This window comes from Rhinopithecus bieti, unplaced genomic scaffold, assembly GCF_001698545.2.
Source record: "Rhinopithecus bieti isolate Rb0 unplaced genomic scaffold, ASM169854v2 scaffold_6380, whole genome shotgun sequence".
NCBI classification, from domain to species: Eukaryota; Metazoa; Chordata; class Mammalia; order Primates; family Cercopithecidae; genus Rhinopithecus; species Rhinopithecus bieti.
Window position 1 is genome coordinate 11,018,684 of NW_016806642.1, and position 14,492 is coordinate 11,033,175.

The 14,492-nt window shown below is 37.0% G+C and overlaps 1 protein-coding gene across 3 annotated transcripts in view; it reads left to right on the forward strand.

The window, feature by feature from the left end:
* Positions 1 to 14,492, forward strand: part of OMA1 (OMA1 zinc metallopeptidase) — a 66,735-nt gene that overhangs the window by 34,360 nt on the left and 17,883 nt on the right. For all 3 annotated transcript variants that reach the window (XM_017877254.1, XM_017877255.1, XM_017877256.1), the window contains exon 8: positions 13,099 to 13,248. In XM_017877254.1, the coding sequence (XP_017732743.1) occupies positions 13,099 to 13,248 (150 nt within the window). The remainder of the gene's footprint in view (positions 1 to 13,098; positions 13,249 to 14,492) is intronic.

A 14,492-nucleotide genomic window follows, 5' to 3' on the forward strand; every position in this document is an offset into this window, starting at 1 on the left:
TGCAGAGTGTTTTCCAACTTGGTTCCATTCTCCCCGTCACTTTCAGGTACACCAATCAGACGTAGATTTGGTCTTTTCATGTAGTCCCATATTTCTTGGAGGCTTTGTTCGTTTCTTTTTACTCTTTTTTCTCTAAACTTCTCTTCTCACTTCATTTCATTCATTTCATCTTCAATCACTGATACCCTTTCTTCCCATTGATCAAATCGGCTACTGAAGCTTGTGCATTCGTCACGTAGTTCTCGTGCCATGGTTTTCAGCTCCATCAGGTCATTTAAGGACTTCTCTACATTGGTTATTCTAGTTAGCCATTCATCTAGTCTTTTTCCAAGGTTTTTAGCTTCTTTGCAATGGGTTTGAACTTCATCCTTTAGTTTGAAGAAGTTTGATCGTCTGAAGCCTTCTTCTCTCAACTTGTCAAAGTCATTCTCCGTTCAGCTTTGTTCTGTTGCTGGCGAGGAGCTGCGTTCCTTTGGAGCGGGAGAGGCGCTCTGATTTTTAGAATTTTCAGCTTTTCTGCTCTGTTTTTTCCCCATCTTTGCGGTTTTATCTACCTTTGGTCTTTGATGATGGTGACATACGGATGGGGTTTTGGTGTGGATGTCCTTTTTGTTTGTTAGATTTCCTTTGAACAGTCAGGACCCTCAGCTGCAGGTCTGTTGGAGTTTGTTGGAGGTCCACTCCAGACACTGTTTGCCTGGGTAGCAGCAGCAGAGGCTGCAGAACAGCCAACATTGCTGAACAGCAAATGTTGCTGCCTGATTATTCCTCTGGAAGTTTCATCTCAGAGGGGTACCTGCCCGTGTGAGGTGTCAGTCTGCCCCTACTGGTGGGTACCTCCCAGTTAGGCTACTTGGGGGTCAGGGACCCACTTGAGGAGGCAGTGTGTCCGTTCTCAGATCTCAAACTCTGTTCTGGGAGAACCACCACTCTCTTGAAAGCTGTCAGACAGAGACATTTAAGTCTGCAGAGGTTTCTGCTGTCTTTTGTTTGGCTATGCCCTGTCCCCAGAGGTGGATTCTACAGAGGCAGGCAGGCCTCCTTGAGCTGTGGTGGGTTCCACCAGGTTGGAGCTTCCCAGCCGCTTTGTTTACCTACTCAAGCCTCAGCAATGGCGGGCCCCCCTCCCCCAGCCTGGCTGCTGCCTTGCAGTTTGATGTCAGACTGCTGTGCTAGCAATGAGCCAGGCTCTGTGGGTGTGGGACCCTCTGAGCCAGACGCAGGATATAATCTCCTGGTATGCCCTTTGCTAAGACCCTTGCAAAAACGCAGTATTAAGGTGGGAATGATCCGAGTTTCCAGGTGCAGTCTGTCACAGTTTCACTTGGCTAGGAAAGGGAATTCCCTGACCTCTTGCACTTCCTGGGTGAGGCGATGCCTCGCCTGCTTTGGCTCATGCTCAGTGCGCTGCACCCACTGTCCTGCACCCACTGTCCAACAAACCCCAGTGAGATGAACTTGGTACCTCAGTTGGAAATGCAGAAATCACCTCTCTTCTGCGTAGCTTGCCCTGGGAGCTGTAGACTGGAGCTGTTCCTATTCGGCCATCTTGGAACCGCCTCCTGGACTTGATTCTTATTTGTGGCTTGTATCCTTTTTTTGGACCCTGATGCATCAGGCTCCCTTGACTTCTTGCCATTGTAGCATTCAAATCATGTCAACATAATCCTCCTTTTCCTCATTTTCTCCTTCCTAGGCAACCTTTTGATTATAGCCTGGCTTCCTGTGTAGCATGCCTAAAAGGGAGAGAAAATGCTAACCCAAGGACAGAGATGCTTGTGCTCTTGCTGGTTTGGGCAGCTGTAGTTATCTCTGTAAATTAAGAAGTTTGCATTCTGATTTTATGTCAATCTTGTGAGCTTGGTTAATGGGAACTATTTCTGAGAGATGGTTTTATTGATCATGTGCAGTCCCATTGGATTTATGAGATTTCAATATGCAAAATTCACAAAAATGATGTTACTCATGAAGCCTCTTTCAAAGTAGGCAGCCTACTTTCCCTGGGGTTCTCTGCTGCTCCTCTGCTATTGGCTATGAGTGATTTTATTGTGCATATTTACATTTTTATAGGAGTTCTTTTAATTTTCATTTGGAAGGCATCTAATTTATCATTATATAAATTATCAGAATGATTAATATAGAATTAGTAATGACTGGTAGGACCAACATGTGAATTAAGCATAGAACAGCAAGCTGTTCAGTCATCAGCTGACAAAAGATGTCCTGTTAAGTATTTGATTTTTTGGGATATGAATATTCATTTGTCACTGTAAAGAACTTTTGACACTTTACAGTCATTATGGAAATGACTTTCTAAAACTTTCACAAGCAACTAAACTGTCAGTTTTAATTTTTTCATAACAATTTCTTAAGTTTGGACAACTGAGTTTCTTTTGGTGGTTCTGAACTGGGATGGGGTAGCTTTCTTGGATGACATTGTGTATGATTGTTTTTGATTGTCACAGTTATTGGGGAAGTGGGGGGAATTATTGATGTTTAATGGGAGGGGAGTGGGGATAATAAATATGCTATGGTGGCTTGGAAAGCAGTCACTGGGAGTAATCCCCAAAGCCTGTTAAGTGGACCGTTTGGGAAACAGGGCCTATTAGTTTCTTCAAGTAACCTGAGATAACTGTGCCAATAGCACCATCTAGTGAGGGCATTAGGTAATGAGCAAAATCTATTTTTCTTCACAGAAATGAGAAAATTTCAAATTCTAAACTTTATTTAAAATAGTACCTTGTAGAATCATAGACTTTTAGAGCAGGAAGGAAAATTGGAGCTAATTTAATCTACCTTCTCATTTTACAGATAAGAAAGCCAGAGTCCAAAGATGTGAAGTGATTTATCTAATAACCTATACCTAGTTAGTAGGAAGACCCTTAGTTCTTGTTTTTCAGGTTAGTATTCTGAGCTTTCATCACAGCAGACTATCTTTGTGTTTTATTTGGGTTACTGTTTTAGGTTCTTTGCTTAATGATTCTTTTAAGAAAGAAAAGAATCAGTAAGTAAGGAGACCATCTTATTTACACTTGATCTTAGCCAAAAGGCCGAGAAGCGATAGGAGACCATCTTATTTAATAGGTATGTTGTAAAGTAAGTTTCATAATGCATACATTATTTTGAACTTAATTTTATCACCCAGATAAATGAGATAGGCTTGTGTGTATTCATCGGATTTTTCATTGCTATGATTTGAGCCGTTAAGTCTTATGATAAAACTTTACCTAAGATAGAGGGAAAAAAGTAACATGAAAATTTATTAAAATTTAATTTATTGATTGGTGAACTGACATGCTGGCAATCAAAAGATGCAGAAACTTGGGCAAAAAATCAAGATTAAATGACCAACATATGCCTTTCATTTCTATGTTGGAGTACATGAAGTATTTTTGATAAATTTTCTCTTAGTGTGAGGGATTGGCAAATACTGCGAATGGCTTAGCTGAAATTACCGCAAGATTATGTTGCATTTAGTTGGAAAAGAGTAATTTTAAATTATTGACTAGAAAAATGTTGTTTAGAGAATAAGTGGGTTACAAAATAAAATGAGCTTTAAGAAGTGCTGCCATCAGCAATATTGGAAAATGATGAACCTATGGAAGTATGTGAGACTGAAATGAACTAGTTTCTGGTAGATGATGACAATAATGATGGTAGTGTATAATAATCAATAACATTTTATTTTATTTTATTTTATTTTATTCTATTTTATTTTATTTATTATTTTGAGACGGAGTCTCGCTGTGTAGCCCAGGCTGGAGTGCTGTGTAGCCCAGGCTGGAGTGCAGTGGCGTGATGTGCAGTGGCGCGATCTGGGCTCACTGCAAGCTCCGCCTCCCGGGTTTAGGCTATTCTCCTGCCTCAGCCTCCCGAGTAGCTGAGACTACAGGCGCCCGCCACCATGCGTGGCTAATTTTTTGTGTTTTTAGTAGAGACAGCGTTTCACCATGTTAGCCAGGATGGTTTCGATTTTCTGACCTCGTGATCCGCCCGCCTCGGCCTCCCAAAGTGCTGGGATTACAGGCGTGAGGCACCACGCCCGGCTTCAATAACATTCTTAATGTGTTGGGCACTGTCCTGAGTGTATTACATGTGTTCATTCTTTTGATCTTCATAACAACCCTGTGAGGTATGGGTAAACCTGAGGGATGGAGGAGTTAAGTAACTTGGCAAAGCTCTCACAGACAGTAAGGTTTCCGCCTCCCGAAGTGGAGATAGATTAGTTTCTGAAAGGGAGCTTTCCATCTTATATTTGCCTGCTGGAAACAGTTTTGGTTTTCTGCAGTATTGCCTCTAAAATAATGATCATTTTTATATCTGTTTTGGTCCCTTTAAATCTTATAACAGCCTCAGTGTATTTTGCTAGCTGTAGGAGCCCAACTCCCCCGGCCACAATTCTTTGTAGTATTGTCTCAGATGATTATTTTACCTATCACACGTCTATGTGGAATACGGGAGAGGATGCTACAATGACTGGGACAAGCATAAGGTGTCAATGACTGGGACAAGTGTAGGGTGTTAATGGTTTCCTAAAAAAAGGTTCAGATTCATTCAGTGTCAGGATTTACCTTTGGAAGGGGGTGATGGCTAAGAGGAGCTTTGTTGGAGCGTTTAGTGAATACAGACAGCAAAATTCAGAGATACTTTTCATCTTTGCATTTCTAGTGAAAACGTTGGCTACAGGTAACGGTACAGTTAGGCTTTTACTTGGTCTAGATCTATTTATACATATTTCTCTAGTATTGTTTTGGCATTGGGAAATGGTGAAATTATAAGAACAATTTTTATACTATTGTATTCTTTATGAATATATCCCACTGAGTTTATAATTTAATAGTAGCAAATTCTTTTTCAAGATGTTCATTAATGCATATTCATATACATTTATATTCTCTGGATTGTACTAGAACCTTCTTGTAAATTCATGACATCATCACTTAGGACCAAACGTAGCATCTTGCAATTACCATAGGCCTCTGGTTGCTCACCAGGGGAAAGGAAGGGTAGAAATAGTGTCCACTATGTTCTGAGCCCTAGACTGGCTGCTTTGCAAGAATTATCACATTTTAACTTGATAATTCACTGCTTTAATTTAGTTTTACAGATGAATCTGAGACTCCTAGAGACTAAATTATTGACCTGGGGCAAAAACTCTGTCACCAGACTACTTGGTTTCAAATTATGGCTCTGTCACTTGTACTAGCTGTTTGAGCTTTGTCAAATTATGTAGTCACCATGGATCTTGGTTTCTTCATCTAATGTGTAAAGTGAGGGTCCTACCAGTATTTACCTCATGAGGTTATTATGAGGATTAAATGAGTTAATATAATGTGTTAATATTTGTAATACACTTAAAACAGTGCCTGGTATGAGGTGTCATATAAATGACTGTTAATAAATAAAATAATTAGTATTTTGAACCCAGATATTTCTGGTTCTAAAACCTGTAGTCTTCCCATTATCATAGTTTACTGTCTCAAAAAATGTTCTAGGACCAAAGTATTTCGCTGAGACATATTTTCTTACATTTCTCTGGCCAGTGGTAGCCATTATTAGTTGTGTTTTAAGAGGGAAAGGTTACCTAGAGTCTAATTCTTTGTGTACTTCCAGTTGCTTAATAAGTTATTTAGTTCAGTTCAATAATTTTATTGAAGCCATGAGTTAGACCGAATTAGTTGCTGTATTAGTCCATTTTCACAGTGCTGTAAAGAAATATCCAAAACTGGGTAATTTATAAAGGAAGGAGGTTTAATGACTCACAGTTCTGCATGGCTGGGGAGGCCTCAGAAAACTTACAATCATAGTGGAAGGGGAAACAGGTACGTCTTACATGGTGGCAGGAGAGAGAGAGTATGTAAGAGCAGGGAAAACTGCCTTATAAAATCATCAGATCCCATGAGAACTCACTCAGTATCACGAGAACAGCACGGGGAAACTGCTCTCATGATCCAGTCACCTCCTACCAGGTCCCTCCCTCGACACATGGGAATTAAAATTTGGATTACAGTTGTTGATGAGATTTGGGTGGGGACACAGCCAAACCATATCAGTTGCTTAAGAAGTTGTTAGTTTTCTTCAATAATTTTCTTGAAGCAGATGAGTTAGAGTTGTGATAAACTATTTATTATTAAAATGTCTTTATTTTGGTCTATCCTTGTTACATTTTTTCTCTTTTTTAGTAAGTACATTTAACATGAGACCTACCCTCTTAACTTTTTAATTGTACAATACATACTTAACTATAGGCACATGTTGTATATCAGATCTCTAGATCTTATTCATTTTGCATAACTGAGACTTTATATCCATTGAATAGCAACTCCTCATTTCCTCCTACTTCCAGTCCCTGACAAACACTATTCTTTTCTCTACTTCTACAAGCTTGCTACTTTAGATACATACCACATCTAAGTGGAATCATGTAGTATTTGTCCATTTGTAACTGGCTTATTTCACTTAGCTTAATGTCCTCAAGGTTTATCCATATTGTTGCATATGACAGGATTTCCTTTTTTTTTTTTTTTGAGACGGAGTCTCGCTCTGTCACCCAGGCTGGAGTGCAGTGGCCAGATCTCAGCTCACTGCAAGCTCCGCCTCCCGGGTTTACACCATTCTCCTGCCTCAGCCTCCCAAGTAGCTGGGACTACAGGCGCCGCCACCTCGCCCAGCTACTTTTTTGTATTTTTTAGTAGAGACGGGGTTTCACCGTGTTAGCCAGGATAGTCTCGATCTGCTGACCTCGTGATCCGCCCGTCTCGGCCTCCCAAAGTGCTGGGATTACAGGCTTGAGCCACCGCGCCCGGCCCAGAATTTCTTTTTTTAAGGCCACATAATATTTTGATGTATGTTTATACCACATTTTCTTAATCTGTTCATTTGTTGAGGAACATTCAGGTTGTTTCCACTTCTTGGCTATTGCAAATAATGCTGCAATGAATGTGGAGTGCAAATCCCTTTGAGATCCTTATTTCAACTCTTGGATAAATATCCAGAAGTGGGATTGCTGAATCATAATGTTAGTTCTTTTTAAAAATTTTTTGAGTAATCTTCATACTGTTTTTCATAAAGGCCACACCATTTTATATTCTCACTGACAGTGTACAAGAGTTCCAGTTTCTTCACATCCTTGCCAACACTTATCTCTCTTGTTTTTTTAATAGTAGATATCCTAACAGGTGTAAGGTGATATTTCATTGTGATTTCGTTTTGCATTTCCCTGGTGATTAGTGATATTGAACATTTTTTCTAATACCTGTTACCTACTTTTGAATGTCTTTTTTGAAGAAATGTCTATTGAGGTCCTTTGCCCATTTTTTTGAATTTTTTTTTTTTTTTTTGATATTGAGTTGTACAAATTCCTTATATATTTTAGAAATTAACTGTTTATCAGATATTTGGTATACAAATGGTTTTTCCCATTCCATAGATTGCCTTTCACTCCGTTTCCTTTGCTGTGCAGAGCTTTTTGGTAGTTCCACTTGTCTATTTTTGCCTTTCATTTCCTGTGCTTTTGGTATCATATTCACAAAATCATTGCCAACATCAAAGTCATGAAACTTTTCCCTTATATTTTCTTCTAGGAGTTTTATAGTTTTAGGTCTTACGTTTAAATCTTTAATCCAGTTTCAGTTGGATTTTGTGTGTAGTGTAAGATAAGGGTCCAGTTTCATTCTTTTGCATGTGGATATTCAGTTTTTCTAGCACCATTTGTTGAAGAGATTGCTCTTTCCTCATTGTGGGGTGTGTGTGTGTGTGTGTGTGTGTGTGTGTGTGTGTGTTTGCTTTTGAGACAGGGTCTTGCTCTGTCACCCAGGCTATAGTGCAGTGACGTGATCACAGCTTACTCTAGCCTCGACTCCCCAGGCTCAGGTGATCCTCCCATCTAAGCCTCTTGGTCCACAGGCGTGTACCATCACACCTGCCTAATTTTTTGTAGAGATGGTTTCACCATGTTGCCCAGGTTGGTCTTGGACTCCTGGTCTGAAGCAATCCATGTGCCTCAGCCTCCCAAACTGCTGGGATCACAGATATGAGCCACCATGCCTGGCCTCCCATTGTATATTTTTGGTACCCTCATCAAAGATCTGTATTTGTGTGGGCTTAATTTTGGGCTCTCTATTCTGTTTCATTCATTGAATGATTATCTTTATGCTAATACTATACTGTTTTAATTACTGTAGCTTTGTAATATATTTTGAAATCAGGAAGCATGATGCCTCTAGTCTTACTCTTTTTCAAGATTGCTTTGGTGATTTGGGGTTAGTTGTGGTTCCATATGAATTTTAGGATTTTTTTTCCTGTTTCTATAAGAAAGTGCCAATGGGATTTCCATAGAGATCTCATTGAATCTGTAGACCACCTTGGGTGGTATGGATATTTTAACAATATTAAGTCTTACAATCCATGAACATGGGATGTCTTTCCATTTATTTGAGTTGTCTTTAATTTCTTTCATCGGTTTTTTAAAAATACTTTTTAGTGTACAAGGCTTTCACCTCCTTAGTTTGGTTTAATAAGTATTTTATTCTTTTTAATGTTCCTGTAAGTGGAATTGTTTCTTAATTTCCTGTTTGGATAGTTTGTTGTTAGTGCGTAGAACATAACTGATTTTGTATACTGATTTTTCTATCCTAATTTTACTGAATTTATTTATTAGTTCTAACGAGTTTGTGTGTGTGTGTGTGTGTGTGTGTGTGTGTGTGTGTGTGTGTGGAGTCTTTAGTTTTCTACTTATAAGATCATATTATCCAGAAATCATTTTACTTCTTTCTTTCTGATTTAAATGCCTTTTATTTCTTTCTCTTGCCTAATTGCCCTGGCTAGGTCTTCCAGTGCTATATTGAACAGAAGTGGCAAGATTGGGCATTCTTGCCTTGTTCCTGGACTTAGAGGAAAAAATTTTTGTTTTTCACTATGAAGTGTGATGCTAGCTGTGGACTTTTCATATATAGCTATAATTATGTTGAGATAATTTTTTTCGATCTCTAGTGTTTGAGAGTTTTTTATCATGAAAGGATGTTTAATTTTGTCAAGTGCTTTTTCTGGATCTGTTGAGATGATCACGTGTTTTTTTATTCTGTTAATGTGGTATATCACATTAATTGATTTTTGTGTGTTGAACCATTCTTGATTACCAGGAGTAAATCCTCCTTGGTCATGAGGTGTGATCCTTTTAATATGCTTTTGAATTTGGTTTGCTAGTATTTTGTTCAGAATTTTTGCATTTATGTTCATCAGGGATATTGGCCTGTAATTTTTTTTTTTTTTTTTTGTAGTGTCTTTGGCATAAGTATCAGGGTAATGCTGGCCTCATAAAATGAGTTTGGAAGTGTTCCCTCCTCAATTTTTTGGAAGACTTTGAGAGTTATTGACATTAATTCTTTAAATGTTTTTGGTAGCATTCACCAGTGAGGTCATCTGGTTCTGGTTCTGGGCTTTTCTTTGTTGGGAAGTTTTTTATTATTGATTCAATATCATTAGTTATAGATTTGTTCATATTTCCTATTTCTTTATTATTCAATCTTTGTGGGTTATATATTTCTTGGAGTTTATCCATTTCTTCTAGCTTATCCAATTTGTGGGCATATAATTGTTCAGAGTAGTCTCTTATGATCCTTTGTATAGTATAAGTTATAATGGTATGTTGTAATGTGTCCTCTTTCATTTCTGATTTTGTTCATTTAAGTCTTTTTTTTCTTAATTACTCTAAAGACTTGTCAGTTTTGTAAATCTTTCCCCCAAAAGCTCTTAGTTTTAGTTTTTTTCTATTTTTTTAATTCTCTGCTTTATTTCTTTATGCTCTAATCTTTATTATTTCCTTCCTTCTGCAAACTTTGGGCTGAGTTCTTTTTTTTTTTTTTTTTTTTAGATTTACAGGTATAAAGTTAGTTTGTTTATTTGCTTGCTTTCTTCTTTTTTTAAAATGTAGGTGTTTATCACTATAAACTATACTCTTAGAACTGCTTTTGCTGTATCCCATCAGGTTTATTATATTGTATTTTCATTTTCATTTGTCTCAAAATCATTTTCTTTTTATTTTTTTTCCTTGACCCATAGGCTGTTCAGGAGTGCGTAGTTTGGGAGTGTGCTTCAGAATTTCTGTTTAGTACTTTTTTATATTTTCTGAGTCTTTGTTGAAATTCTCACTTTGTTCATGCATTGTTCTGACCTCATTGAGTGTCTTTATGACGGTTATTTTGAATTCTCTTGTTAGATAAATAATGTATTTCCCTTTCATTAGGGTCGGTTTCTGAAGATTTATCTTGATCCTTTGGTACATATTTCTCTGTTTATTTTGTTCACTCTTATTGTTGATATCTACACATTAGGAAAAAGCAGCAACCTCTTAGCCTTTACCGGCTGTCATTGTACAGGAGAAGATCTTCATCAGTCAGCACAGCAGAGATTCCGAGAACCTCTCAGACCTTCATGCTAGTCCAAACTGCTGTCTTTGTTCTTAGTGGTGCCTAGGTGTCTAGGGTCCTATCTGGTTCATCTGGTCCATATGCTGGGTTCTAGCAGTGCTACAAGACAGATGAGACAGAAGTCAGTTCTTTGGACAGCCCTCAGAAATGTTAGAATGTTGGACACATGATCTACCTCTTCCCCCAAGCCCTGCCCCAGGAGAAACTGGGCTCTGGAGTTTTTCTTCAACTCATTTCATGCTGAGCTTCAGGGAGTGGTCATGGCAACTGCCTATATGCTTGCTCAAACTTCTGTTGCATTATCACTGGCCCCTAGACATCTAGAGTGTTCTAGATTCCATCAGTGCTACAAGGCTGGCAAGTTCCTAGGGCAGCTCTTAAAAAAGTTGGAATGTTAGATACACAAGCCAACTTTTTCCCACCCAAGGAGTGGTGGGGAGCTGCAGGTGTTTTTATGATCATATGGTGCGCTGTATTGGGGGTACGTAATTGCTCTTGCAGATTATGGCAAGAAGGTGTCTCCAATTTTCTACCAGGTTTGATATGGTTCATTTCGTATTTGTGCAGGTGCAGAAGCATTGCACCTTTAGTTTCAGGATTTCTCACAAAGGCAATTTGTATGTTATTGTTGAATCCGTGTGTTCATGTGGGGAAGGAGGGTTCAGGGCATCCTATTCTTCCGTCTTGCTGATGTCACCCTGTTACTTACTTTTCCTAAATTGGAAAAATGTGAATAAAATACTCATTTTGGAAACAAAATTATCTGACTTTAGTGGGTCTTTGAACTGGGTTTGAGAAGTACAGACAAACTCAACACTCTTATCTTAACATTAAAGTAGATATCTCAAGTCCCTTTTTAATACTTTTAGTTTGGAATACTTTCTAGTCTGTTGGGATAATTTTCTTTTTCTATTTCTGCATATCAAATATTGCTTTAAAGATTCCCTTCAGCTATGTTACTTAGAGATTGAATAGGGAAATATTTTGTCTTTTGATTAACAGTTTTAGGCTAAAAATATTAGATAAGTATGCTTTTGGTTTGTATACCAGACAAACTTCATGTTAGATAATTCACGAATTTGTAGTCCATTCAAATGTTTATCTTCCAGTTTTCAGAGGGGTTTTTTGTTTGTTAGAATTCTTTCAAGTCATTTTATATTTTTATGAATTATTTTAGAAGAATACTTGTTAATCTCAGCTTTTATTTTTATTGTGAATGTGATTACCTATTGAGGGGCATATTCCTGTGGGTGTTTCTAATTCAGCATCAAATAATTATTTCTGCAGAGATATATATGTTACATATGTATTTTACACATAAGCACACACACATCTTGCATATATAGATAAGTATATGTGTATAAACATGAATCATGTTTATGTTTGTTATATACATTTATCTTGTATATTCCTGTTTATATACATATAAACATGTATATCCATATCTGTGCAGTAGTGTGTAAAGTACCTTGAATTCTTTTCAACTTAAAATACTCAGAGATCTTAAGGAATTATATTTCTTTAAATATTAAGATTTACTTGAATTTAAAATTTTTTATTTTGCTAACATTTGGAAATGTTTTAATGGTATTTGTTAAGAAATGATGTAGCATGGATATTGACTAGCATGCCGTGTTCTATTAATATATTTGCCTTTTGGGGTTTCACAATTACACTATTATAAACCTTTTTGAAAGTACGTTTTAGTCAGTATAGTATATATCTTTTTTCTTAGTTTTAATCAAAAGTAAAATGGTTGGGAAATATAATCACTTTTTTTCCAGTTACTTATTATAGAAAGAATGAGTTAAGAAATGTGAATAAATTGAACAAGTTAATAAAATATTTATTAATAATCCACCTTATGGAGGATTTAAAATAATTTTAATTATAAAGTAATGTATTTTAATATAGTTCAGAAATAAAAGTCCTGCTCCCTCTCCTCTATCAGATACCTCAGATACATTCTTAGGGTAGCTACTGTTAACAATTTCTTAAATAGCTTTTCAGATATGTTCTGTGCATATACAAGTATATATGTATGAGTATGTATATGAGTGTATGATGGAATTGTGCATACACATACACAATATCTACATATATTCTTTTAAAAAGCACTAATGTACTTTTATATTATACTTTTATAAGGTACTGTGCTTTATAAGGTATAATATGAATTAAATATATCCTCCATATACATTGAGAAAAGTGGGTAAATTGATGTGCACAATAAAAATGTCTTCTCTTTATGTTTATTTGAAGTTTTTTTTTGATTGTTCTAGTGGCATAGAAGTAAAGTTCCTTTAATGCAGTTTAATAACACATTATATTTTAAAACTTTATTTTTATGAAAACAAAATTTTTAATTTGTGTAAAAGATTTTACCCTTAATACATGTTCTTAATATTCATCATACTGAAAATAGTGAGCTATCTTTGGTTAGCAGGGTTATTGTGAATGTTGTATATGGGAAGGGCAGGCATTCTGTTACTTCAGTACTGTGATACCATGTTGTTTGAGGTGGGTCTTTTTCTAAGCAGTGGGCATGTTCTACTTTTATTAAAACGATCATAGAAAATGACTTTAAAGCATGTAGTGACATAAAGTTGTATTTTTTAAAAAAATCCTCAAAACTGAGCTCATTGTGTGGTTTTACTAATTTTGGTTTTAGGCTTGTGTAGACATAAGAGCCAGTTCAGTGTTTTGGCAGCAAATGGAGTTTGTCGATAGCCTGCATGGCCTACCCAAGATGCCAGAATGGTCATCTACACACCCTTCTCATGGCAATCGAGTTGAACATCTGGATAGACTTATACCTCAGGTGAGCTGACACTGTAGCAGGCGGGACATTGTTTTTACTGTATCATTTATTTTTAATGCTGTCACTTCTGCCTGGTAAAAGAGAGTTCTAGCCTATTAACTATTTTGATTACTATAATTATGGATTATCAGTTGTCAAAGAATTTGACTGAAAAGCAAAATTCTACTTGTCCACAAGTCTTGGAGAATAAATTGCTGTGTATGGTTCACTTTTCTTAATAATGAAGGTTTAACTCCTTTAGTGTGAGACTTGAATTTTAACTGAGTTGATGAAAGTTTAAAACTCAAGGCATATTAAGTTTTTTAAACATGTTGATGATAATTTAATCTTTCCTTGGTGATTTAAGCTTTTTGTTAAAAATATCCAGTTAATGAGCTGTACAAAAGTTTTGGGTCAAATGGATATTAATTGTAGTAGTGATGCTGGAATTTGTTTTTTTAGGAAAAAAAATCTTCATGTTAGTTTGTTTCTGGTTATTTATTTCTTTAAGCATTTGCTCTCTGGCTTTTCTTTTTGTAGAATTCATAAGTGGGTCAAGCTGAGGTGGCTTTCTGCCAAGTAGTTTTCAGTATCCTCTGAAAATCTTTTGATTTGTTGACATCATTCAAAATGTTTTTATGGTTTCCATATCAGGACAAAATGGATGTTAGGCATCTCTGAGGCAGGTTACACACTCTCTTCTGTCTCACTTGTGTTAAATTTGGTAGCTTGTTATGAAAGCAGAACATTTTTTAGCAATTTAAGAATTGGTACTGGGCCACGCACTAAAGCATAGCACAACAGATCCAGGTGTATTATAGAAGTATCTTTCTCATGCCTGTAATCCCAGCACTTTGGGAGGCTGAGGTGGGTGGATCACCTGAGGTCAGGAGTTCGAGACCAGCCTGGCCAACAGGGTGAAACTCCATCTCTACTAAAAATACAAAAATTAGCCCGGTGTGGTGGCATGTGCTTGTAGTCCCAGCTACTTGGGAGACTGAGGCAGGAGAATCGCTTGAACCCCGGAGGCGGAGGTTGCAGTGAGCCGAGATTGTTCCACTGTGCTCCAGTCTGGGCGATAGAGTGAGATTCTGTCTCAAAAAAAAAAGTTATCTTTCAGTATTTTTTCAAATTCAGCCCAACAAATACTGAGTACCTCTTAAAAGAAAGAAATGATGCTAGATGTGGGGGATACAAAGAGGAATAAGACATGGTTCTTGATATTTACAGGATGCTAAGATACATAAAGAATGATTATTAATACA